The sequence below is a fragment of the Lissotriton vulgaris genome, chromosome 10 (genome assembly GCF_964263255.1).
Source record: "Lissotriton vulgaris chromosome 10, aLisVul1.2, whole genome shotgun sequence".
Taxonomy (NCBI): Eukaryota; Metazoa; Chordata; class Amphibia; order Caudata; family Salamandridae; genus Lissotriton; species Lissotriton vulgaris.
In genome coordinates, this window is record NC_141698.1 from 1,121,161,491 (window position 1) to 1,121,186,033 (window position 24,543).

A 24,543-nucleotide genomic window follows, 5' to 3' on the forward strand; every position below is an offset into this window, starting at 1 on the left:
TCAAGTATGTTCTTGCTCAGATCTTTCTGCCTCCAAATTTTAGACCAGGCTTTTCTGGCATGCACTGGGACATAGGTGTGAAGGTGGGACAGAGCCAAACCCACGTCACCCTCAATCTAAGAAGGTAACAGGAGGGAAGGAAGCGGCTCCAGTGGGGCCATGCAAGTTTTACCTAAGCACCATAAAAGACAATGTTCAAGTAATTACATTGCAAAGGACATAACTTCCCTTTACTACCTCAGGCCTTGCAGTTTGGTAGTATTCGGCTCCATACTTGGAAATGTATGTGTGTCTTAACATATAAAAGCAGACGGATAACGGTGTGAAGTTTTCCTGTTTATTAAAAGTAAATATATAATTTTAAAAGTATTACCTGGCCTTTGTAAATACAGTTCTGTCCACAGCCTTTCGGAGACCACGTACAAAAAAAGTCCATTCAAATTGCATACAACAAAGACGAGTGTACCATGCACATACAAAAACAATCAATACGGTATAAAAACAAAAATACAATCCCCAAACAAGACCAAAAATGGCATCCAATCCCAAAAAATTCATTAAATCCCATACAAGAACAAAAATAATGCAATCCCCGTTAATGAAAAAACACAAAAGATACTAATTAAACCCCATAAAAAAAGCAAAATACTATTTAAACAAGTAACATTTACTCAGTGCTAAGGATTAACCTTAAAGTATTTTCTTTAATAAATACAGAAAAGAATGTTTTTAGAAACAACATAATCAATTAAAATGACATTTTGACACATTTCAAAATAAGTGCATATATTTCGTGGTCAGCTAAATAATGACATGTTTCCCTTGGATACTACATGTGCAAAAGGAATAACTTTCAGGCTGTGGTATATAAAAACTTTTTTTAGCAGACTGACTGGTGTTTCCTTGGAAGGTGAGCAAAGCGGGTGAGCAAGAAATTTGTAAAAAGTCAGGATTAAAGGCAGTTCTTCCAAAGTTAGTTTTTCTTCCCACTTTGAATTCAGAGCATGGTGACTGCTGAACTTGGTAAAGAATGAAAGCCTCAAAGGTTTTTGGGAAACCCAAACCATGGCAGAAGAGAACCATCCATTCTGCAGCAATTCCCACTGTAGCGGAAGTATTTGGATTAAGAGTTTGCAAACTGAACCCCAGACACGATGGACGGACAGGTTTGATGACATATCAAAGTATCATCACAAAAGTGAGACTGGCATGCAAGGGACATGTAAATCAAGCTCTGTGTGGGGCAAGACAGTCCATATAGAACCTGATGAAAACTGTACTGAACTTGGTTGTCAAAGCTTTGTTGAAATTATCAATGTACCTCCCAGGAAAAATATGCAGAATTCTCGAAAGAAAATACATTTGCTGCTAAAATCCATGTGAAGGAGGGCTAATTTAGCCAAAAAAAGAAATAACCACACTAGAAAGTTGAGTTAATAGGGAAAAAATTGGTATTTGCTACCCTAAATACAGGTGCTTCAATATGATAAAAGCTTGGGAAGAAAAGGGACAGTGCACACTCTCCATGGTGTCTCTAAGGCAGAACTGCAGGAGCCATGCAGGAATGAAAGAAGGGGCTGTAACATCCAAGAATAGATTAGGGAGAACTCTTTTTCACTTTACATCCAAGAATAGAGGCATGCACTGGCTGTCTTGCACTATCCATCTCTCACAAAGAATGCCCGCCCAGGCTGGTGTTTCACCAACATCTCTCAAGTCTCTGTGCTGTCTTAGTGCAGAGCTTCAGCTGAAGATTGCTGCCTGCGTCTGAAAGTATTGGTCATTTCTGGCACACAACACCTTCATCAATGCATTATCTGTTCAAGAGCAAAATATCAAGTAAGCGTGGATTATTCTTAGAGGTTAAATGCTCGCATTACTAAAGCTTTACTACCTTTTTTTGAGTATCCCAAAACTCAGTGATGTGTCTGAATAGGATTTCGCCGCCACAGGATCACATGGGTTTTTACAGGTACTGAGTGGGTGAAAAACACCACCATCCATGTATTAAATGATAGTTTTGCTTTATTATTTACTTCACTACATAAAATGGGTCTGCCTGCACATCAGACAGGTCTCCAGGCTAAGATGCCACCAGCACACAAAAGACAGCCAGAAATCATGAACTACGTCAATGTCTTGGAGCTGCAGGGAAGCAACTAGGCATCCAGATGTAAGACGAACTCATCTGGCCTGGGCTCAAATTCAACCTCAGACTTCTAAAACAAATTTAAAAAACTTAGGGGTGACCAGCTGAAAGGTTTGTGTTTTATTGGTAGAATTTACTCAGTAGAATTGTGTGAAATACCACAGTGCACATTGCCAAACTTCAGGAAATGGCTTTGGTCTGTCATTTCAGGAACAAACTCACAAAAATAACATCAGAATTGGGTAACAAACAAATCCAGTTATCTAGATTTTTCAAAATTATAAAAGGCTGAAATGGATGCACTCCAGCGCCCCCTGCTGAGCAGCAGACATTGATGCACTCCAGCGCCCCCTGCTGAGCAGCAGAAATTGCTGTCCAGGTCTTCAGATGGGCTCCTCGCTAACATGGACCAACATAGCCACAAATTAAAAGCAATGTTGTGGCGGAATCCTCTTTTTACACCGATGACCCTTATGTACCCACAAAGACGGAAGTAATTTAGAAGTTAAAACGATGATGGGCACAGAGCTGCAGGCAGCCACGCTCAGTCATTAACACTTGTATAGCGCATATCTATAACATTCAAGGCAGAATTTCTGGGTCAGATCATGGATTTTTTGGTCCAAGAAGAGGCTTCTGGGTTTCCTGGAAGAGATGTGCCACGTGCGGGTTAAACTGCATATACCAACACCCAAACCACAGAGACACATTTAAATTGAATTCCTCTGAAAATCGGTAGTTACGCCTCAATTCTTGTTTCTAGTCATGATCAGAGTATTTTCAAAGCCAGTATCTCTTCAGAGGGCAATAAAACTAAGTGGCACTCTAGTTTAACCAACATTGTGATTTGTGGGTGTTGGAAATGGGGGTTGCCCAAGTCTCAAAGGGGGTAGCATGGCATCAAGCGGGCAGGCCAAACTTCGAGGACATGTGAAGCATTCACGCAGTACCCACAGACGACACACCAATCACACCACAAAAAGAGTCACGACACCACCTTTGGTTGGAAAAAGATTACGTTTAGTTATGTCTCCAACCTGCAAGGTAAAAAGGAACAAAATAGTGGTAGTCACAACAAGGCGCCAACTGGCACCGGAGCCAAGTACATCAGGGGAATTATCTACATGGGACAAAAGGGTTGAGTCCATAGTCCATAGTCCATAGCTGTAAGGAAAAAGGATGGTTAATTAAACACTAGACCTGGGGCCAATCTGGCGGGGCCAACTCAGGATCTCATCCTTAGGGAAGCTGTTATTTCAAAATCCCACATCATGCAACAATACACCTCAGGCGTTATGACGCCAAACCCCACCCCTGTAAGGAAAGACAATATAGCATTACAGCACATACTAGCCAGGAACCCCTAACAGGAATCAGTATGGCAGGCTCATTATCAAGGGGCATATACAGGGCCTAGAATAACTTGTCAGGCCAGCTTAGGGCCACCAATCACCTTAGCTTAGGCATAACACTAAACATGTCACCACAATGCAGCTCAGTTTAAGAATCACTTCACTGCAGGAGTAAAGGGGGTAACGCAATATTCGACATAGCATATCTCCATAAGCATTTATCATTAACAAAACTTTTAATCAGAACCCAGCATTAACCAAATTTGACTTCAGTGAGGAAGTCCAGTTTAACCAGTAAACTCTATGAGAAGTTAATTCCTTCACTTTATCAGCAGGATCCTTGGTTCTACTCCCCAACCTAGGTGAAACAGGGTTGAAAACGACCAGTGTCTTATTTGCCTTACTGTAGGCGCTAACGCTGCTTCCCCCTGTACTTTCACCTCCTTACTTGAGTTTATTTGTTGCTGGGTCCTTCCTTCGCCAGTCGCTTGGTGGAATTCACCACCGATATGGCCAGGGAAAACGAGGGTGGAAAAGGCTCTCTCGCCTCACAGCGCTCCCCCCCCTCCTCACTCAGGCCAGCTCCTCTTGCCTAGCGCTAGAGTGGAGGGAAGAAACGATGGCAGTAAGCCCCCTCAGTTCCCCCTCTCTGCTCGGCCAGCTTCTCCTTGTGGCGCGCGAGCAGAGGGGAGAGGCGGGACACACACTCCGGCTGTAGCGGCAGCCGGCGCTCTTCCTTCGTGCTGACCGGCGAGGGTTACTACTCCCGCTGACATGCGCGGGGACGCCCGTGTAGGATCCGCCTCTCACGACGGCTGATCCCTGAGGAGACGCTTCTCTCTCGGGCTTGCCCACTTCGGTGCCCCTCCTTCCTGGGACGTCAGCTTCAGCCGGGGTATGCGCGTAGGCGCGTTCACTTCCTCCTTCACCGGGTCACTGCAGGCAACGCGTCAATAACGCGGAGGGCGCCCCCGGGGTCCCGAATACGAGGGAAAGCCTCGCCAGGCTTCACCGGCTCAGTGGATCCCGGGGGGTGCTATTACCAGGCGCGAACGGTGCCCCAGGGGTCCCGGCCAAGGCGGCGCTGCCTCAGTAAGTCTGGCACCCTTCACCTCCAAAGCACCTCAGTCACAATCCGGCACCGATCTCTCCTGGCCACTGCTCCACAGCAGGTGAGAGGGGGCGCCCTATGGGATGATTAAATAAGGGAACAGGCGCTGAATCTAGGGCAGACTGATATTGGGGGGCCAAATCAAAGGATGAGAGCCACAAGGTCTAACCCTACACTGTTTGAGGAAATCACAGCAGAATTCCCTTATCTGGGCAGAGGACTGCACTCCGCAGCGCTGCAGTCTCCTTCTCCTCACTGGTTTCCTCAGCCCACACAGCGCGATTCTCCTCAGCAGATGACGCTATTTACAGCACACTGCTCCTCCCTTGCTGCTCCTACAGCTCTCAGGGCCACAAGCACTAGGGGGCCTCAACAGTTCCAGGGCCCAGTGATTTCACAGAGGACAGCAATGAGGGGTAGGCTCCCTTCTGGTCAGTTTCTCCTCACGCAGAGCGCGCGCCACAACGAGGGGTAAGCTCCCTCAGCGCTGTGCAGTCACAAACTTCCTCAGGCCACAACTTCCTGGGGGCACCGACCTCCCCAAACAGCGTCTGACAGGCGCACCTCATTGAGGGGAGGGCAAACAGTTCCACAGCCAGCCCCAGGGGCACACTCCTCACCTCCTGGGGGGCTCAGGCCCACAGCATTCCTCCTCTTCTGGGCACCTCTTTCTCTCAGCGTTGGCGTAGTTCAAGGTCCCACAGTGTCTGGGACCTGGGTAGGGGCCCTCCCTTATCAGGGGCCCATGGGGACAGTAGAGGGGGGGTTCATAGGGGTGCAGGGCCCAGCTCACAGGCCCATGTGGCGGTAGCACCTCACAGCAGGTCCCCCTCCCTTCCTTGTCCCAGCGCTGACTGACCCTCTGGTGACACTTCACCCTCTTTATACCCTCCTCCCAGGCAGTGCCAGGACCTTCTAGAATGTTGGCACATCTAGCCTAAACTGGTTCTAGGGGAGGGGGTGAGCACCCTGGGTGCCAGGCTTTCCCTCCAAAACTAGGGGTAGCTGGGTAATATTATCTAGACCGCTGACCTATGTCAGTCCAGTGGCAAAACCCATGGCCATGGCATCCATTTTAAAAACAATACATTTCAGTCAGGTACATTTCCAAAATGGGGGTGCAGTTTTAAAATGGGGGATTTTACAAGTGCTCACATTATGTCAGGTAATTACATTTTCACAAGGTGTCTCACACCACTCATGGCCTATACAGGTTTAATCCCATGGGGGAGACAATCCAGATAAGGGGGTCAAAAGCGAAAAATTTTGGGGGAAAAAGGCCAAGTCCAACACGACTCCCCCCCAGCCAAAAGCCAGGGTAGACACATCAATGCCTTGATGGGCTTCCCTGCTTGGGGCGGAAAAAGGTGGACGCAGGCCTGCAACTACAGGAGCACCTGCAGTCTCTCCTCCACTCTGGAACCCAATGGTTCTCTTTCGCAACCCTCCCTTCACCAACAGAACCACCCCACTGGTGTTCCCTAGTGGGATGTCTCTCCTTCCTAGAGTGGGAGGCTCTAGCCTCAGGCTTGTGATACTCTGGAACCACTCTCTTCTCTCCAAATTTCCACTGGTCCACCCACCTGGGGTCTACATCCTCAGAATGACCAGCCCTTAGGGGCGAGGCTCCCCTCCCCCTACTTCTCCTCCTTGGGTTCCTCCATCTCCTACGCCTGGGGACACCCTCACACAACTCTCTCCCCAACCTGGAGTCGAAACTCACAGGCTGAACCGGTGACAGGGGCGAGTCCTCCCTCTCCCTGCACCCCCTCCCAGAATTCTGCACCCTCCTACCCGGAGAAGTACCCCTGGGAGTCACTTCCGGGGGGACTCTGATTACAGATGTCCCTCCCACCAGGGCAGGCAACTCCTGTCCCTGGCCACCCAACCCGGGATCTATGCCCTGTGGCTGAGCCGGTGACAGAGAGGAGACCTTCCTCCCTCTGCACCCCCTCCCAGAGTTCCGCACCCTCCCACTGGAAGTGGTACCCCTGGGAGTCAATTTGGTAGGGACCTGCTTTACAGGAACCCCACCCTCCAGGCCAGGCAACTCCTGAACCCGGAACCCCAGTCCAAGATCTAGTCCCTGTGACTGGTCAGTCCCCTGAACCACCGAAGCTCTGATTAATGATGCTCCGGGTTCTCCTGACATAAGGGGATCCCTCCCTCTGGATGACACACCGGGGCAGCCTAGCCTCCCAAGCTGGGGTTCTCTTAAAGAACACTCCAGGCCTGGTGGCCGCAGCTGGGGTACCTTGGGACACCTCCCCGCCTCACTCCCTTCGGGATCACTCCCCTCAGCCTTCCCAGACACTCTGGCACTTACCCAGAGGTCTGCCTCCCGTGCAAGTTCCCTGGGGTCTGAGAACCCGCACTGCAACAGATGGTGACGCAGTGTTGGGAAACAACTCCTTAGCATGTGCTCCCGGATAACGGCATGGCACAGCCCTTCCCAATCCTCCACTGCTCTCCTCACCACCCAATCCTCCAGTACAGTCCAACACTCCTCCTCAAACTCTCCCCAGGACTGATGGGACAGCTTTCCCCTGCCCCTCAACACTAACCCGTCCTCCTCCTCCGGGGAATCAGGCACAGTCTCCTGGGCTTCGGGAGTGGGACACCTTGCACTGGACCTACACTCGCTGCCACCACTGGATCCCACCCACCTCGGTGAATCCAGACTCCTGAAACCACTCTCAGGGGTCAACCTACCCACCTGAGCTGATCTCTCCCTGGCGAAGGCCCTCTCCGCCTCCGCCATCCTCTCCAGCGCTAGGACTTTTTCAGTCTCTAGTCGCTGCTCTTCTACCCTCAGCTGCGCTAAGCCCTCGGCATGCCTGAGCTTTGCCAGCGCCAGCTGATACTCCCTCTCTTCTCTCCTATCTACCCACTCTTCTGGGGACAGGGAAAGGGATGGGGCAGTGCCCCCGGGACTGGACCCAGTGCGAGACTCCCTATCTTCGGTGTCCTCCACAGCTACTGGCGTCTCCGCCCTCTCAAACTCTTCCTCCCCCTCGGAATAACTACCTCCCAGGGTTCTGGATGGGGAGCCCTCTCTCTGGTCTCTAACCCACTGACCCTTCAACACCTCGGGGGGGTAGTCAGATAAGTCCCCATCAATCTCTAAGGGCTCTCCCCTCTTGAGGGCCTCATAGAGAAACAGGTTCCTCCTAATGTTCCCTACTGGGGGTATCCCTCTCTCCAGGAGGAAGTCTATCACCTCCTGTTCGGTGTACTCCATCAGTTCACCTTCCTGGTAGATCAACCCCATCGTGGCGAGGTACACTCGGGACACACCCTCCCAGTGGAACAAGGGGACACAATTCTGCTACAACACTTTCCAGGAGGAGGCAATCAAAAAACACAATAATCCCCACAACAAGGCTCGGATTACCTCCAAAGCTCTATTTGCAGTGTAACCTGTGGCCGCTGTGGTACTGCGCAAAACACAAGTCCTATCCCACCGCTCTGCCACCAAATGTTGGAAATGGGGGTTGCCCAAGTCTCAAAGGGGGTAGCATGGCATCAAGCGGGCAGGCCAAACTTCGAGGACATGTGAAGCATTCACGCAGTACCCACAGACGACACACCAATCACACCACAAAAAGAGTCACGACACCACCTTTGGTTGGAAAAAGATTACGTTTAGTTATGTCTCCAACCTGCAAGGTAAAAAGGAACAAAATAGTGGTAGTCACAACAAGGCGCCAACTGGCACCGGAGCCAAGTACATCAGGGGAATTATCTACATGGGACAAAAGGGTTGAGTCCATAGTCCATAGTCCATAGCTGTAAGGAAAAAGGATGGTTAATTAAACACTAGACCTGGGGCCAATCTGGCGGGGCCAACTCAGGATCTCATCCTTAGGGAAGCTGTTATTTCAAAATCCCACATCATGCAACAATACACCTCAGGCGTTATGACGCCAAACCCCACCCCTGTAAGGAAAGACAATATAGCATTACAGCACATACTAGCCAGGAACCCCTAACAGGAATCAGTATGGCAGGCTCATTATCAAGGGGCATATACAGGGCCTAGAATAACTTGTCAGGCCAGCTTAGGGCCACCAATCACCTTAGCTTAGGCATAACACTAAACATGTCACCACAATGCAGCTCAGTTTAAGAATCACTTCACTGCAGGAGTAAAGGGGGTAACGCAATATTCGACATAGCATATCTCCATAAGCATTTATCATTAACAAAACTTTTAATCAGAACCCAGCATTAACCAAATTTGACTTCAGTGAGGAAGTCCAGTTTAACCAGTAAACTCTATGAGAAGTTAATTCCTTCACTTTATCAGCAGGATCCTTGGTTCTACTCCCCAACCAAGGTGAAACAGGGTTGAAAACGACCAGTGTCTTATTTGCCTTACTGTAGGCGCTAACGCTGCTTCCCCCTGTACTTTCACCTCCTTACTTGAGTTTATTTGTTGCTGGGTCCTTCCTTCGCCAGTCGCTTGGTGGAATTCACCACCGATATGGCCAGGGAAAACGAGGGTGGAAAAGGCTCTCTCGCCTCACAGCGCTCCCCCCCCCTCCTCACTCAGGCCAGCTCCTCTTGCCTAGCGCTAGAGTGGAGGGAAGAAACGATGGCAGTAAGCCCCCTCAGTTCCCCCTCTCTGCTCGGCCAGCTTCTCCTTGTGGCGCGCGAGCAGAGGGGAGAGGCGGGACACACACTCCGGCTGTAGCGGCAGCCGGCGCTCTTCCTTCGTGCTGACCGGCGAGGGTTACTACTCCCGCTGACATGCGCGGGGACGCCCGTGTAGGATCCGCCTCTCACGACGGCTGATCCCTGAGGAGACGCTTCTCTCTCGGGCTTGCCCACTTCGGTGCCCCTCCTTCCTGGGACGTCAGCTTCAGCCGGGGTATGCGCGTAGGCGCGTTCACTTCCTCCTTCACCGGGTCACTGCAGGCAACGCGTCAATAACGCGGAGGGCGCCCCCGGGGTCCCGAATACGAGGGAAAGCCTCGCCAGGCTTCACCGGCTCAGTGGATCCCGGGGGGTGCTATTACCAGGCGCGAACGGTGCCCCAGGGGTCCCGGCCAAGGCGGCGCTGCCTCAGTAAGTCTGGCACCCTTCACCTCCAAAGCACCTCAGTCACAATCCGGCGCCGATCTCTCCTGGCCACTGCTCCACAGCAGGTGAGAGGGGGCGCCCTATGGGATGATTAAATAAGGGAACAGGCGCTGAATCTAGGGCAGACTGATATTGGGGGGCCAAATCAAAGGATGAGAGCCACAAGGTCTAACCCTACACTGTTTGAGGAAATCACAGCAGAATTCCCTTATCTGGGCAGAGGACTGCACTCCGCAGCGCTGCAGTCTCCTTCTCCTCACTGGTTTCCTCAGCCCACACAGCGCGATTCTCCTCAGCAGATGGCGCTATTTACAGCACACTGCTCCTCCCTTGCTGCTCCTACAGCTCTCAGGGCCACAAGCACTAGGGGGCCTCAACAGTTCCAGGGCCCAGTGATTTCACAGAGGACAGCAATGAGGGGTAGGCTCCCTTCTGGTCAGTTTCTCCTCACGCAGAGCGCGCGCCACAACGAGGGGTAAGCTCCCTCAGCGCTGTGCAGTCACAAACTTCCTCAGGCCACAACTTCCTGGGGGCACCGACCTCCCCAAACAGCGTCTGACAGGCGCACCTCATTGAGGGGAGGGCGAACAGTTCCACAGCCAGCCCCAGGGGCACACTCCTCACCTCCTGGGGGGCTCAGGCCCACAGCATTCCTCCTCTTCTGGGCACCTCTTTCTCTCAGCGTTGGCGTAGTTCAAGGTCCCACAGTGTCTGGGACCTGGGTAGGGGCCCTCCCTTATCAGGGGCCCATGGGGACAGTAGAGGGGGGGTTCATAGGGGTGCAGGGCCCAGCTCACAGGCCCATGTGGCGGTAGCACCTCACAGCAGGTCCCCCTCCCTTCCTTGTCCCAGCGCTGACTGACCCTCTGGTGACACTTCACCCTCTTTATACCCTCCTCCCAGGCAGTGCCAGGACCTTCTAGAATGTTGGCACATCTAGCCTAAACTGGTTCTAGGGGAGGGGGTGAGCACCCTGGGTGCCAGGCTTTCCCTCCAAAACTAGGGGTAGCTGGGTAATATTATCTAGACCGCTGACCTATGTCAGTCCAGTGGCAAAACCCATGGCCATGGCATCCATTTTAAAAACAATACATTTCAGTCAGGTACATTTCCAAAATGGGGGTGCAGTTTTAAAATGGGGGATTTTACAAGTGCTCACATTATGTCAGGTAATTACATTTTCACAAGGTGTCTCACACCACTCATGGCCTATACAGGTTTAATCCCATGGGGGAGACAATCCAGATAAGGGGGTCAAAAGCGAAAAATTTTTGGGGAAAAAGGCCAAGTCCAACAGTGGGGGATTGGAATAAATGCTCCTTTTAGTACAAAGTGATTTTAACTCCTGTGGAAATGCAAAATACTGACGTCTGCCTCAAGGGTCGAATAATCCCTTCAGGTTTTATATTTAAATACCGAGGCTTCAGTTTACAGTGGATCACTGACATCGGACTCAACCAGCCCTGATGGGCAGAAGTTAAACTAAACGAAGAGGGATTTCCCAATGATTTGGTATCACATATGAGAAACCATAGCACCCAGGTGTCCATGGTCGGAGGCAAACAGGCACTGGAAGCGGTGTTTGTATGTAGATCATCTGCATCAGGGTGAATTGAGGCAGAGCACCCCAAGCACAGATGAGTCTGTAGAGTACGTGAAGCAGAGTTTGGGTCGCCGTTCCTCGAGGGTCACACCACCTCATCCGATTCCAGATTGTACTCTTCGTAGAGCGCGTCCAGCAGGGCCAGCTGCTTCCCCATGGCTGGCAGGTAAATGTCCAGGTCTCTCTGCATAGCCCACTCAAAGGCTTCCTTCCAGTCATCATCATCAATGCCCACTGCCAGTGCAGCCGCAAAGCTGTCATAAGTAGGAGCTGCCTTCAGAGCCAGCTAGAGGCGAGGGAGATGAAACAATGCATGTTAATGGATGTTTGAACTAAGGGACAGCCTTCATGGGTGGAGGAAAGAGGTCTAAAAAAGGGACAGCCTTCATGAGTGGAGGAAAGATGTTTGACATAAGGGACAGCCTTCATGAGTGGAGGAAAGATGTTTGAACTAAGGGACAGCCTTTGTGAGTGGAAGAAAGATGTTTGACATAAGGGACAGCCTTCATGGGTGGAGGAAAGATGTTTGAACTAAGGGACAGCCTTTGTGAGTGGAAGAAAGATGTCTGAAATAAAGGACAGCCATCATGGTTGGAGGAAAGAGGTTTGACATAAGGGACAGCCTTCATGAGTGGAGGAAAGATGTCTGAAATAAAGGACAGCCATCATGGTTGGAGGAAAGAGGTTTGAAATAAGGGAGAGGAAAGATGTTTGAAACAGGGGAAAGCCTTCCCTGAGTGGAGGATAGAGAATACGTTTTGGGAATTAAGAAGAGCATACCATCTTTGCAGAGTTTGTGGTCCTTTGAGGTTTTCTGTTCTACCCAATATTAACACCTGGTGAACCTCAACTTCAACATAACTTTAGTTTTTGAGGATTTTTCATTTGTTTTATTACATGACATGCACATTTTTTCCCTCGGGGTTGTTTGCAAACAATATCTTGTGTGGCTCATATTTTAAAAGTCGAAAAACACTATTGTGATGCCCGATTCACCTTTGCAAATCTCTTTGAACGCTTCGGAGCACACTGTACATTGTGATCTGTGCATGTATGCACTTGTTGCATTACTTAGGCCGCCCACACTGTATGGTTTAGCCACGCAGAGTTCGTTGATGTGTCATGTTTGCTGTTCAAGAATATGAATTAAATGGTGCAATGCAGCATATTTTGTGACAGAATTTCTCGACTTATCTACCATGTTAATGCTGTAGGATTTCACTGTAGTAGGGTAAATGTAACACTTATATCTAACAGCTGCAACTGAAAGCTGACCAGTTAACCTTTGCAAAGGAAATGCCACTGTGCAGTAACATATGTGGCAGTATAAGCTGGAAATTGTGATTGTTAAAATCTGCTGGAGATAAATAACTATGTGGCAAGGGCAGTAAACTCATAATGTTGTGGTCAGAGAATTGCATAATTCACGAGGCCTTGGCTACATAAGATGTCTGTAAACATCACATATGTTTTCGGGCTTCACAAAAATTCTGGCCTGAATTTGTATACAAAAATAACAGTTAATGGACAGAATGCAGAACAATATCATACATTCACCCCAGTACAGAGATCTGGACCTAAATCCATCGTTTTTTTGCACTCCACACCACCCCAGTTCAGACATGGCCATAAGCAAATCAGCCTTGACCCTCTGCCCCATGGGAACAGTCCAGCCCGAACTGCCAAGCCATGTCTTTCCTGGACCGGAATCAAGCATCCTAGGACCGGTTTCTGGCTATCAGCCTTCTTCAGCCTAGATAGCTTGACTCCAGTGATGTGGAGAGCACGGGACTCGCGTCTGAGCATTCCCAGCGCACTCGGGGTGACAAATGCAAAAACAACAGTTGATGAATAGAATGCATAACAATGTCATACATTCACCCCAGTACAGAGATCTGGGCCTAAATCCATCGTTTTTTTGCACTCCACACCACCCCAGTTCAAGCTATCCTGGCTGAAGACGGCTGATAGCCAGAAACCGGTCCTAGGATGCTTGACTCTGGTCCAGAAAAGACATGGCTTGGCAGTTCGGGCTAGACTGTTCCCATGAGGCACAGGTTCAAGGCTGATTTGCATATGGCCATGTCTGAACTGGGGTGGTGTGGAGTGCAAAAAAAAGATGGATATAGGCCCAGATCTCTGTACTGGGGAGAATGTATGACATTGTTCTGCATTCTGTCCATCAATTGTTGTTTCTGAATTTGTATACGACATGGGTGTCAACTTGGCTTTGCAATCTTTGGTTATGTATTATAAGTGCTGTTTGAGAACATTACTCTGTTTATTTTAAGGTTTCAGCATACCTGGAGTTTGTCAGATATTTCTCATATGAATGGCCAGTCAACCGTGACCCATGATGGTTGAGGTGGGTGTGCCTTCCAGGATGGTGACTTTGGAAATAAGCTATTTTGTGGCCTTTGCAAATATGGATCTATTTTTTTTAAATCAAACATAACTTTTGGCCGATATGTCTGAAGTGTTATAGATGGACCTATCAGTGTGTGAGTTTTACACTCTTGACTTTGTGCATGGTTTTATTTCGAATGCTTACAAATATTTACAGTAAGTGTAAAAACCAGCAAGCATTCAGACTGAATATTCGCAAGGTCCTGAAAAAACTCAATTGCTCACAAAGGTTCACGTGGTGTTCTTGAAAACGTATTGACATAACAGGGCACTGATAGGAACTCAAACGGGACACTTGGTTTTTTTACTTAATTAAAAAGCAAAACATTACCATAGGAAGAAAAGGAAATTTAGCGAATGGAGCTAAGCGAAGCATACTTGCAAAAATAGGTGCACTTACTTCAGCACTTTTTTTTGTTCTACATGTGAACCTTACCTATGCCAAGTTGCTAAAATAAAAGTGTTTGAAAATTATTATAATTGAGGTTTTTAATGCTTTTGAAGTGACTAGGACAATGACACCAAAGGGAACTGTCAGTAAGGGTAGGTTGCAGAGGAAACAGAGCAGTAAAAAGATGCTTAGACAATTTGAAGTCTTTACCAAGATGTAACAAATAGATTTGTTGCCTTAGAAGACTATTAAGCAGTGCTTACCGCAAAAACTCCTCGCACAACCCATCCGTGGTACTGCCGCAGTGTTTTACCATAGGCAATGCCTTAAAACAAGAGACAAAAAGCAGGCGGTTAATAACTTCGAATTTTTAGACCGTGCTGTTGGGCAGCATTGTTCTTTCATAAATCCTGACAAAGCCTTCAAAGAGCTCGAAATGATGCATCAAAGAGTTTACGGAAGTTTACAATAAACTAACAAGCTGCTCACCTTCAGTAATGCTCTTTCTGATAGAGACTCTATTTAACCACAGATTCCTCATCTTCGGAGTACTTCCCCAGACGTCAGACTGGATCCAGAAACTTTTGAGCAGTATCTCCACACTCTGCCAAGTGGCATCATGCGGCTCCACACTGAGGCTGTTCCCCTCTGGAAAGAACATGTGGGACAAATATAGTCGCTGCTCCTGTGTGCCGACATCAGCGGCTGTCGAGGTTTTCCACCTCCCCAGGCACAGAGCCCCAACAGCAAACTAGGCCAACAGGTGTGGAGATTCCTAGACTTCGGATCTTTTTAATGGACAAAGACCAATTCACAAAACAAAGAGGAAGGGACGGTCGATAAGGCATTTGCGGTTGGGTAGAGTCTCTATCAAAAAGAGCTTTACTGAAGGTAGGTAACTTCAACTTCTGATGAAGACTCATTTCAGAGTCTTCACCTCATGGAGAAATGGCGGCACTAGAGTACCGGAGGTCATTCTTAGTACACGGCACCCATGGAGAAATGGCGGCACTAGAGTACTGGAGGTCATTCTTGGCACAGGGTACCCATGGAGAAATGGCGGCACTAGAGTACTGGAGGTCATTCTTGGCACAGGGTACCCATGGAGAAATGGCGGCACTAGAGTACTGGAGGTCATTCTTGGCACAGGGTACCCATGGAGAAATGGCGGCACTAGAGTACTGGAGGTCATTCTTTGTACAGGGTACCCATGGAGAAATGGCTGCACTAGAGTACTGGAGGTCATTCTTGGCACAGGGTACCCATGGAGAAATCGCGGCACTAGAGTACTGGAGGTCATTCTTGGCACAGGGTACCCATGGAGAAATGGCGGCACTAGAGTACTGGAGGTCATTCTTGGTATAGGGTACCCATGGAGAAATGGCGGCACTAGAGTACTGGAGGTCATTCTTAGTACAGGGTACCCATGGAGAAATGGCGCCACTAGAGTACTGGAGGTTATTCTTAGTACACGGCACCCATGGAGAAATGGCAACACTAGAGTACTGGAGGTCATTCTTGGCACAGGGTACCCATGGAGAAATGGCGGCACTAGAGTACTGGAGGTCATTCTTGGCACAGGGTACCCATGGAGAAATGGCGGCACTAGAGTACTGGAGGTCTTTCTTGGCACAGGGTACCCATGGAGAAATGGCGGCACTAGAGTACTGGAGGTCATTCTTGGCACAGGGTACCCATGGAGAAATGGCGGCACTAGAGTACTGGAGGTCATTCTTGGCACAGGGTGCCCATGGAGAAATGGTGGCACTAGAGCACGGGAGGTCATTCTTGGCACAGGGTGCCCATGGAGAAATGGCGCCACTAGAGTACTGGAGGTTATTCTTAGTACACGGCACCCATGGAGAAATGGCAACACTAGAGTACTGGAGGTCATTCTTGGCACAGGGTACCCATGGAGAAATGGCGGCACTAGAGTACTGGAGGTCATTCTTGGCACAGGGTACCCATGGAGAAATGGCGGCACTAGAGTACTGGAGGTCATTCTTGGCACAGGGTACCCATGGAGAGATGGCAGCACTAGAGTACTGGAGGTCATTCTTGGCACAGGGTACCCATGGAGAAATGGCAGCACTAGAGTACTGGAGGTCATTCTTGGCACAGGGTACCCATGGAGAAATGGCGCCACTAGAGTACTGGAGGTCATTCTTTGCACAGGGTACCCATGGAGAAATGGCTGCACTAGAGTACTGGAGGTCATTCTTGGCACAGGGTACCCATGGAGAAATGGCGGCACTAGAGTACTGGAGGTCATTCTTGGCACAGGGTACCCATGGAGAAATGGCGGCACTAGAGTACTGGAGGTCATTCTTTGTACAGGGTACCCATGGAGAAATGGCGGCACTAGAGTACTGGAGGTCATTCTTGGCACAGGGTACCCATTGAGAAATGGCTGCACTAGAGTACTGGAGGTCATTCTTGGCACAGGGTACCCATGGAGAAATGGCGGCACTAGAGTACTGGAGGTCATTCTTGGCACAGGGTACCCATGGAAAAATGGCGCCACTAGAGTACTGGAGGTCATTCTTGGCACAGGGCACCCATGGAGAGATGGCAGCACTAGAGTACTGGAGGTCATTCTTGGCATACGGCACCCATGGAGAAATGGCTGCACTAGAGTACTGGAGGTCATTCTTGGCACAGGGTACCCATGGAGAAATGGCGGCACTAGAGTACTGGAGGTCATTCTTGGCACAGGGTACCCATGGAGAGATGGCAGCACTAGAGTACTGGAGGTCATCTTGGCATACGGCACCCATGGAGAAATGGCAGTACTAGAGTACTGGAGGTCATTCTTGGCATACGGCACCCATGGAGAGATGGCGGCACTAGAGTACTGGAGGTCATTCTTGGCATACGGCACCCATGGAGAAATGGCAGCACTAGAGTACTGGAGGTCATTCTTGGGACAGGGTACCCATGGAGAAATGGCTGCACTAGAGTACTGGAGGTCATTCTTGGCACAGGGTACCCATGGAGAGATGGCGGCACTAGAGTACTGGAGGTCATTCTTGGCACAGGGTACCCATGGAGAGATGGCAGCACTAGAGTTATGGAGGTTATTCTTAGTACACGGCACCCATGGAGAAATGGCGGCACTAGAGTACTGGAGGTCATTCTTGGCACAGGGTACCCATGGAGAGATGGCGGCACTAGAGTACGGAGGTCATTCTTGGCATACGGCACCCATGGAGAAATGGCGGCACTAGAGTACTGGAGGTCATTCTTGGCATACGGCACCCATGGAGAGATGGCGGCACTAGAGTACTGGAGGTCATTCTTGGCACAGGGCACCCATGGAGAGATGGCAGCACTAGAGTACTGGAGGTCATTCTTGGCATACGGCACCCATGGAGAAATGGCGGCACTAGAGTACTGGAGGTCATTCTTAGTACAGGGTACCCATGGAGAAATGGCGGCACTAGAGTACTGGAGGTCATTCTTGGCACAGGGTACCCATGGAGAAATGGCGGCACTAAAGTACTGGAAGTCATTCTTGGCACAGGGTACCCATGGAGAAATGGCTGCACTAGAGTACTGGAGGTCATTCTTGGCACAGGGTACCCATGGAGAGATGGCGGCACTAGAGTACTGGAGGTCATTCTTGGCACAGGGTACCCATGGAGAGATGGCAGCACTAGAGTTATGGAGGTTATTCTTAGTACACGGCACCCATGGAGAAATGGCGGCACTAGAGTACTGGAGGTCATTCTTGGCACAGGGTACCCATGGAGAGATGGCGGCACTAGAGTACTGGAGGTCATTCTTGGCACAGGGTACCCATGGAGAAATGGCAGCACTAGAGTAATGGAGGTTATTCTTGGCACAGGGTACCCATGGAGAAATGGCGGCACTAGAGTACTGGAGGTCATTCTTGGCACAGGGTACCCATGGAGAGATGGCGGCACTAGAGTACTGGAGGTCATTCTTGGCATACGGCACCCATGGAGAAATGGCTGCACTAGAGTACTGGAGGTCATTCTTAGTATAGGGTACCCATGGAGAAATGGCAGCACTAGAGTACTGGAGGTCATTCTTGGCACAGGGTACCCATGGAGAAATGGCGGCACTAGAGTACTGGAGGTCATTCTTGGCATACGGCACCCATGGAGAAATGGCTGCACTAGAGTACTGGAGGTCATTCTTAGTATAGGGTACCCATGGAGAAATGGCAGCACTAGAGTACTGGAGGTCATTCTTGGCACAGGGTACCCATGGAGAGATTGCAGCACTAGAGTACTGTAGGTCATTCTTGGCACAGGGTACCCATGGAGAAATGGCAGCACTAGAGTACTGGAGGTCATTCTTGGCACAGGGGACCCATGGAGAAATGGCTGCACTAGAGTACTGGAGGTCATTCTTGGCACAGGGCACCCATGGAGAAATGGCTGCACTAGAGTACTGGAGGTCATTCTTGGCACAGGGCACCCATGGAGAAATGGCTGCACTAGAGTACTGGAGGTCATTCTTGGCACAGGGCACCCATGGAGAAATGGCTGCACTAGAGTACTGGAGGTCATTCTTGGCACAGGGCACCCATGGAGAAATGGCGGCACTAGAGTACTGGAGGTCATTCTTGGCACAGGGCACCCATGGAGAAATGGCTGCACTAGAGTACTGGAGGTCATTCTTGGCACAGGGTACCCATGGAGAAATGGCGGCACTAGAGTACTGGAGGTCATTCTTGGCACAGGGTACCCATGGAGAAATGGCGGCACTAGAGTACTGGAGGTCATTCTTGGCACAGGGTACCCATGGAGAGATGGCGGCACTAGAGTACTGGAGGTCATTCTTGGCATACGGCACCCATGGAGAAATGGCTGCACTAGAGTACTGGAGGTCATTCTTAGTATAGGTTACCCATGGAGAAATGGCTGCACTAGAGTACTGGAGGTCATTCTTAGTATAGGTTACCCATGGAGAGATGGCAGCACTAGAGTACTGGAGGTCATTCTTGGCATACGGCACCCATGGAGAAATGGCTGCACTAGAGTACTGGAGGTCATTCTTAGTATAGGTTACCCATGGAGAAATGGCTGCACTAGAGTACTGGAGGTCATTCTTAGTATAGGTTACCCATGGAGAGATGGCAGCACTAGAGTACTGGAGGTCATTCTTGGCATACGGCACCCATGGAGAAATGGCGCCACTAGAGTACTAGAGGTCATTCTTAGTATAGGGTACCCATGGAGAAATGGCGGCACTAGAGTACTGGAGGTCATTCTTGGCATACGGCACCCATGGAGAAATGGCTGCACTAGAGTACTGGAGGTCATTCTTGGCACAGGGTACCCATGGAGAAATGGCGGCACTAGAGTACTGGAGGTCATTCTTGGCACAGGGTACCCATGGAGAGATGGCAGCACTAGAGTACTGGAGGTCATTCTTGGCATACGGCACCCATGGAGAAATGGCAGCACTAGAGTACTGGAGGTAATTCTTGGCATACGGCACCCATGGAGAGATGGCGGCACTAGAGTACTGGAAGTCATTCTTCGCACAGGGTACCCATGGAGAAATAGCGGCACTAGAGTACTGGAGGTCATTCTTGGTATAGGGTACCCATGGAGAAATGGCAGCACTAGAGTACTGGAGGTCATTCTTGGCATACGGCACCCATGGAGAGATGGCGGCATTAGAGTACTGGAGGTCATTCTTGGCACAGGGTACCCATGGAGAAATAGCGGCACTAGAGTACTGGAGGTCATTCTTGGTATAGGGTACCCATGGAGAAATGGCAACACTAGAGTACTGGAAGTCATTCTTGGCATACGGCACCCATGGAGAAATGGCAGCACTAGAGTACTGGAAGTCATTCTTCGCACAGGGTACCCATGGAGAAATAGCGGCACTAGAGTACTGGAGGTCATTCTTGGTATAGGGTACCCATGGAGAAATGGCGCCACTAGAGTACTGGAGGTTATTCTTAGTACACGGCACCCATGGAGAAATGGCAACACTAGAGTACTGGAGGTCATTCTTGGCACAGGGTACCCATGGAGAAATGGCGGCACTAGAGTACTGGAGGTCATTCTTGGCACAGGGTACCCATGGAGAAATGGCGGCACTAGAGTACTGGAGGTCATTCTTGGCACAGGGTACCCATGGAGAAATGGCGGCACTAGAGTACTGGAGGTCATTCTTGGCACAGGGTACCCATGGAGAAATGGCGGCACTAGAGTACTGGAGGTCATTCTTGGCACAGGTTACCCATGGAGAGATGGCAGCACTAGAGTAATGGAGGTTATTCTTGGCACAGGGTACCCATGGAGAAATAGCGGCACTAGAGTACTGGAGGTCATTCTTGGCATACGGCACCCATGGAGAAATAGCGGCACTAGAGTACTGGAGGTCATTCTTGGCACAGGGTACCCATGGAGAGATGGCGGCACTAGAGTACTGGAGGTTATTCTTGGCACAGGGTACCCATGGAGAGATGGCGGCACTAGAGTACTGGAGGTCATTCTTGGCACAGGGTACCCATGGAGAGATGGCAGCACTAGAGTTATGGAGGTTATTCTTAGTACACGGCACCCATGGAGAAATGGCGGCACTAGAGTACTGGAGGTCATTCTTGGCATACGGCACCCATGGAGAAATGGCTGCACTAGAGTACTGGAGGTCATTCTTAGTATAGGGTACCCATGGAGAAATGGCAGCACTAGAGTACTGGAGGTCATTCTTGGCACAGGGTACCCATGGAGAGATTGCAGCACTAGAGTACTGTAGGTCATTCTTGGCACAGGGTACCCATGGAGAAATGGCAGCACTAGAGTACTGGAGGTCATTCTTGGCACAGGGGACCCATGGAGAAATGGCTGCACTAGAGTACTGGAGGTCATTCTTGGCACAGGGCACCCATGGAGAAATGGCTGCACTAGAGTACTGGAGGTCATTCTTGGCACAGGGCACCCATGGAGAAATGGCTGCACTAGAGTACTGGAGGTCATTCTTGGCACAGGGCACCCATGGAGAAATGGCTGCACTAGAGTACTGGAGGTCATTCTTGGCACAGGGCACCCATGGAGAAATGGCGGCACTAGAGTACTGGAGGTCATTCTTGGCACAGGGCACCCATGGAGAAATGGCTGCACTAGAGTACTGGAGGTCATTCTTGGCACAGGGTACCCATGGAGAAATGGCGGCACTAGAGTACTGGAGGTCATTCTTGGCACAGGGTACCCATGGAGAAATGGCGGCACTAGAGTACTGGAGGTCATTCTTGGCACAGGGTACCCATGGAGAGATGGCGGCACTAGAGTACTGGAGGTCATTCTTGGCATACGGCACCCATGGAGAAATGGCTGCACTAGAGTACTGGAGGTCATTCTTAGTATAGGTTACCCATGGAGAAATGGCTGCACTAGAGTACTGGAGGTCATTCTTAGTATAGGTTACCCATGGAGAGATGGCAGCACTAGAGTACTGGAGGTCATTCTTGGCATACGGCACCCATGGAGAAATGGCTGCACTAGAGTACTGGAGGTCATTCTTAGTATAGGTTACCCATGGAGAAATGGCTGCACTAGAGTACTGGAGGTCATTCTTAGTATAGGTTACCCATGGAGAGATGGCAGCACTAGAGTACTGGAGGTCATTCTTGGCATACGGCACCCATGGAGAAATGGCGCCACTAGAGTACTAGAGGTCATTCTTAGTATAGGGTACCCATGGAGAAATGGCGGCACTAGAGTACTGGAGGTCATTCTTGGCATACGGCACCCATGGAGAAATGGCTGCACTAGAGTACTGGAGGTCATTCTTGGCACAGGGTACCCATGGAGAAATGGCGGCACTAGAGTACTGGAGGTCATTCTTGGCACAGGGTACCCATGGAGAGATGGCAGCACTAGAGTACTGGAGGTCATTCTTGGCATACGGCACCCATGGAGAAATGGCAGCACTAGAGTACTGGAGGTAATTCTTGGCATACGGCACCCATGGAGAGATGGCGGCACTAGAGTACTGGAAGTCATTCTTCGCACAGGGTACCCATGGAGAAATAGCGGCACTAGAGTACTGGAGGTCATTCTTGGTATAGGGTACCCATGGAGAAATGGCGCCACTAGAGTACTGGAGGTTATTCTTAGTACACGGCACCCATGGAGAAATGGCAACACTAGAGTACTGGAGGTCATTCTTGGCACAGGGTACCCATGGAGAAATGGCGGCACTAGAGTACTGGAGGTCATTCTTGGCACAGGGTACCCATGGAGAAATGGCGGCACTAGAGTACTGGAGGTCATTCTTGGCACAGGGTACCCATGGAGAAATGGCGGCACTAGAGTACTGGAGGTCATTCTTGGCACAGGGTACCCATGGAGAAATGGCGGCACTAGAGTACTGGAGGTCATTCTTGGCACAGGTTACCCATGGAGAGATGGCAGCACTAGAGTAATGGAGGTTATTCTTGGCACAGGGTACCCATGGAGAAATAGCGGCACTAGAGTACTGGAGGTCATTCTTGGCATACGGCACCCATGGAGAAATAGCGGCACTAGAGTACTGGAGGTCATTCTTGGCACAGGGTACCCATGGAGAAATGGCGGCACTAGAGTACTGGAGGTCATTCTTGGCACAGGGTACCCATGGAGAAATGGCGGCACTAGAGTACTGGAGGTCATTCTTGGCACAGGGTACCCATGGAGAGATGGCAGCACTAGAGTACTGGAGGTCATCTTGGCATACGGCACCCATGGAGAAATGGCAGCACTAGAGTACTGGAGGTCATTCTTGGCATACGGCACCCATGGAGAGATGGCGGCACTAGAGTACTGGAGGTCATTCTTGGCATACGGCACCCATGGAGAAATGGCAGCACTAGAGTACTGGAGGTCATTCTTGGGACAGGGTACCCATGGAGAAATGGCTGCACTAGAGTACTGGAGGTCATTCTTGGCACAGGGTACCCATGGAGAGATGGCGGCACTAGAGTACTGGAGGTCATTCTTGGCACAGGGTACCCATGGAGAGATGGCAGCACTAGAGTTATGGAGGTTATTCTTAGTACACGGCACCCATGGAGAAATGGCGGCACTAGAGTACTGGAGGTCATTCTTGGCACAGGGTACCCATGGAGAGATGGCGGCACTAGAGTACGGAGGTCATTCTTGGCATACGGCACCCATGGAGAAATGGCGGCACTAGAGTACTGGAGGTCATTCTTGGCATACGGCACCCATGGAGAGATGGCGGCACTAGAGTACTGGAGGTCATTCTTGGCACAGGGCACCCATGGAGAGATGGCAGCACTAGAGTACTGGAGGTCATTCTTGGCATACGGCACCCATGGAGAAATGGCGGCACTAGAGTACTGGAGGTCATTCTTAGTACAGGGTACCCATGGAGAAATGGCGGCACTAGAGTACTGGAGGTCATTCTTGGCACAGGGTACCCATGGAGAAATGGCGGCACTAAAGTACTGGAAGTCATTCTTGGCACAGGGTACCCATGGAGAAATGGCTGCACTAGAGTACTGGAGGTCATTCTTGGCACAGGGTACCCATGGAGAGATGGCGGCACTAGAGTACTGGAGGTCATTCTTGGCACAGGGTACCCATGGAGAGATGGCAGCACTAGAGTTATGGAGGTTATTCTTAGTACACGGCACCCATGGAGAAATGGCGGCACTAGAGTACTGGAGGTCATTCTTGGCACAGGGTACCCATGGAGAGATGGCGGCACTAGAGTACTGGAGGTCATTCTTGGCACAGGGTACCCATGGAGAAATGGCAGCACTAGAGTAATGGAGGTTATTCTTGGCACAGGGTACCCATGGAGAAATGGCGGCACTAGAGTACTGGAGGTCATTCTTGGCACAGGGTACCCATGGAGAGATGGCGGCACTAGAGTACTGGAGGTCATTCTTGGCATACGGCACCCATGGAGAAATGGCTGCACTAGAGTACTGGAGGTCATTCTTAGTATAGGGTACCCATGGAGAAATGGCAGCACTAGAGTACTGGAGGTCATTCTTGGCACAGGGTACCCATGGAGAAATGGCGGCACTAGAGTACTGGAGGTCATTCTTGGCATACGGCACCCATGGAGAAATGGCTGCACTAGAGTACTGGAGGTCATTCTTAGTATAGGGTACCCATGGAGAAATGGCAGCACTAGAGTACTGGAGGTCATTCTTGGCACAGGGTACCCATGGAGAGATTGCAGCACTAGAGTACTGTAGGTCATTCTTGGCACAGGGTACCCATGGAGAAATGGCAGCACTAGAGTACTGGAGGTCATTCTTGGCACAGGGGACCCATGGAGAAATGGCTGCACTAGAGTACTGGAGGTCATTCTTGGCACAGGGCACCCATGGAGAAATGGCTGCACTAGAGTACTGGAGGTCATTCTTGGCACAGGGCACCCATGGAGAAATGGCTGCACTAGAGTACTGGAGGTCATTCTTGGCACAGGGCACCCATGGAG

The 24,543-nt window shown here is 50.2% G+C and overlaps 1 protein-coding gene across 1 annotated transcript in view; it reads right to left on the reverse strand.

Moving 5' to 3' along the window:
- Positions 1-10,808: 10,808 nt before the first annotated feature.
- Positions 10,809-24,543, reverse strand: part of PLEKHA8 (pleckstrin homology domain containing A8) — a 174,691-nt gene continuing 160,956 nt past the window's right edge. The window contains exons 13-14 of the mRNA XM_086942199.1: positions 14,361-14,422; positions 10,809-11,586 (exon numbers count right to left, since the gene is read on the reverse strand). Of these exons, the coding sequence (XP_086798325.1) occupies positions 11,386-11,586; positions 14,361-14,422 (263 nt within the window). The 3' untranslated portion in view covers positions 10,809-11,385. The remainder of the gene's footprint in view (positions 11,587-14,360; positions 14,423-24,543) is intronic.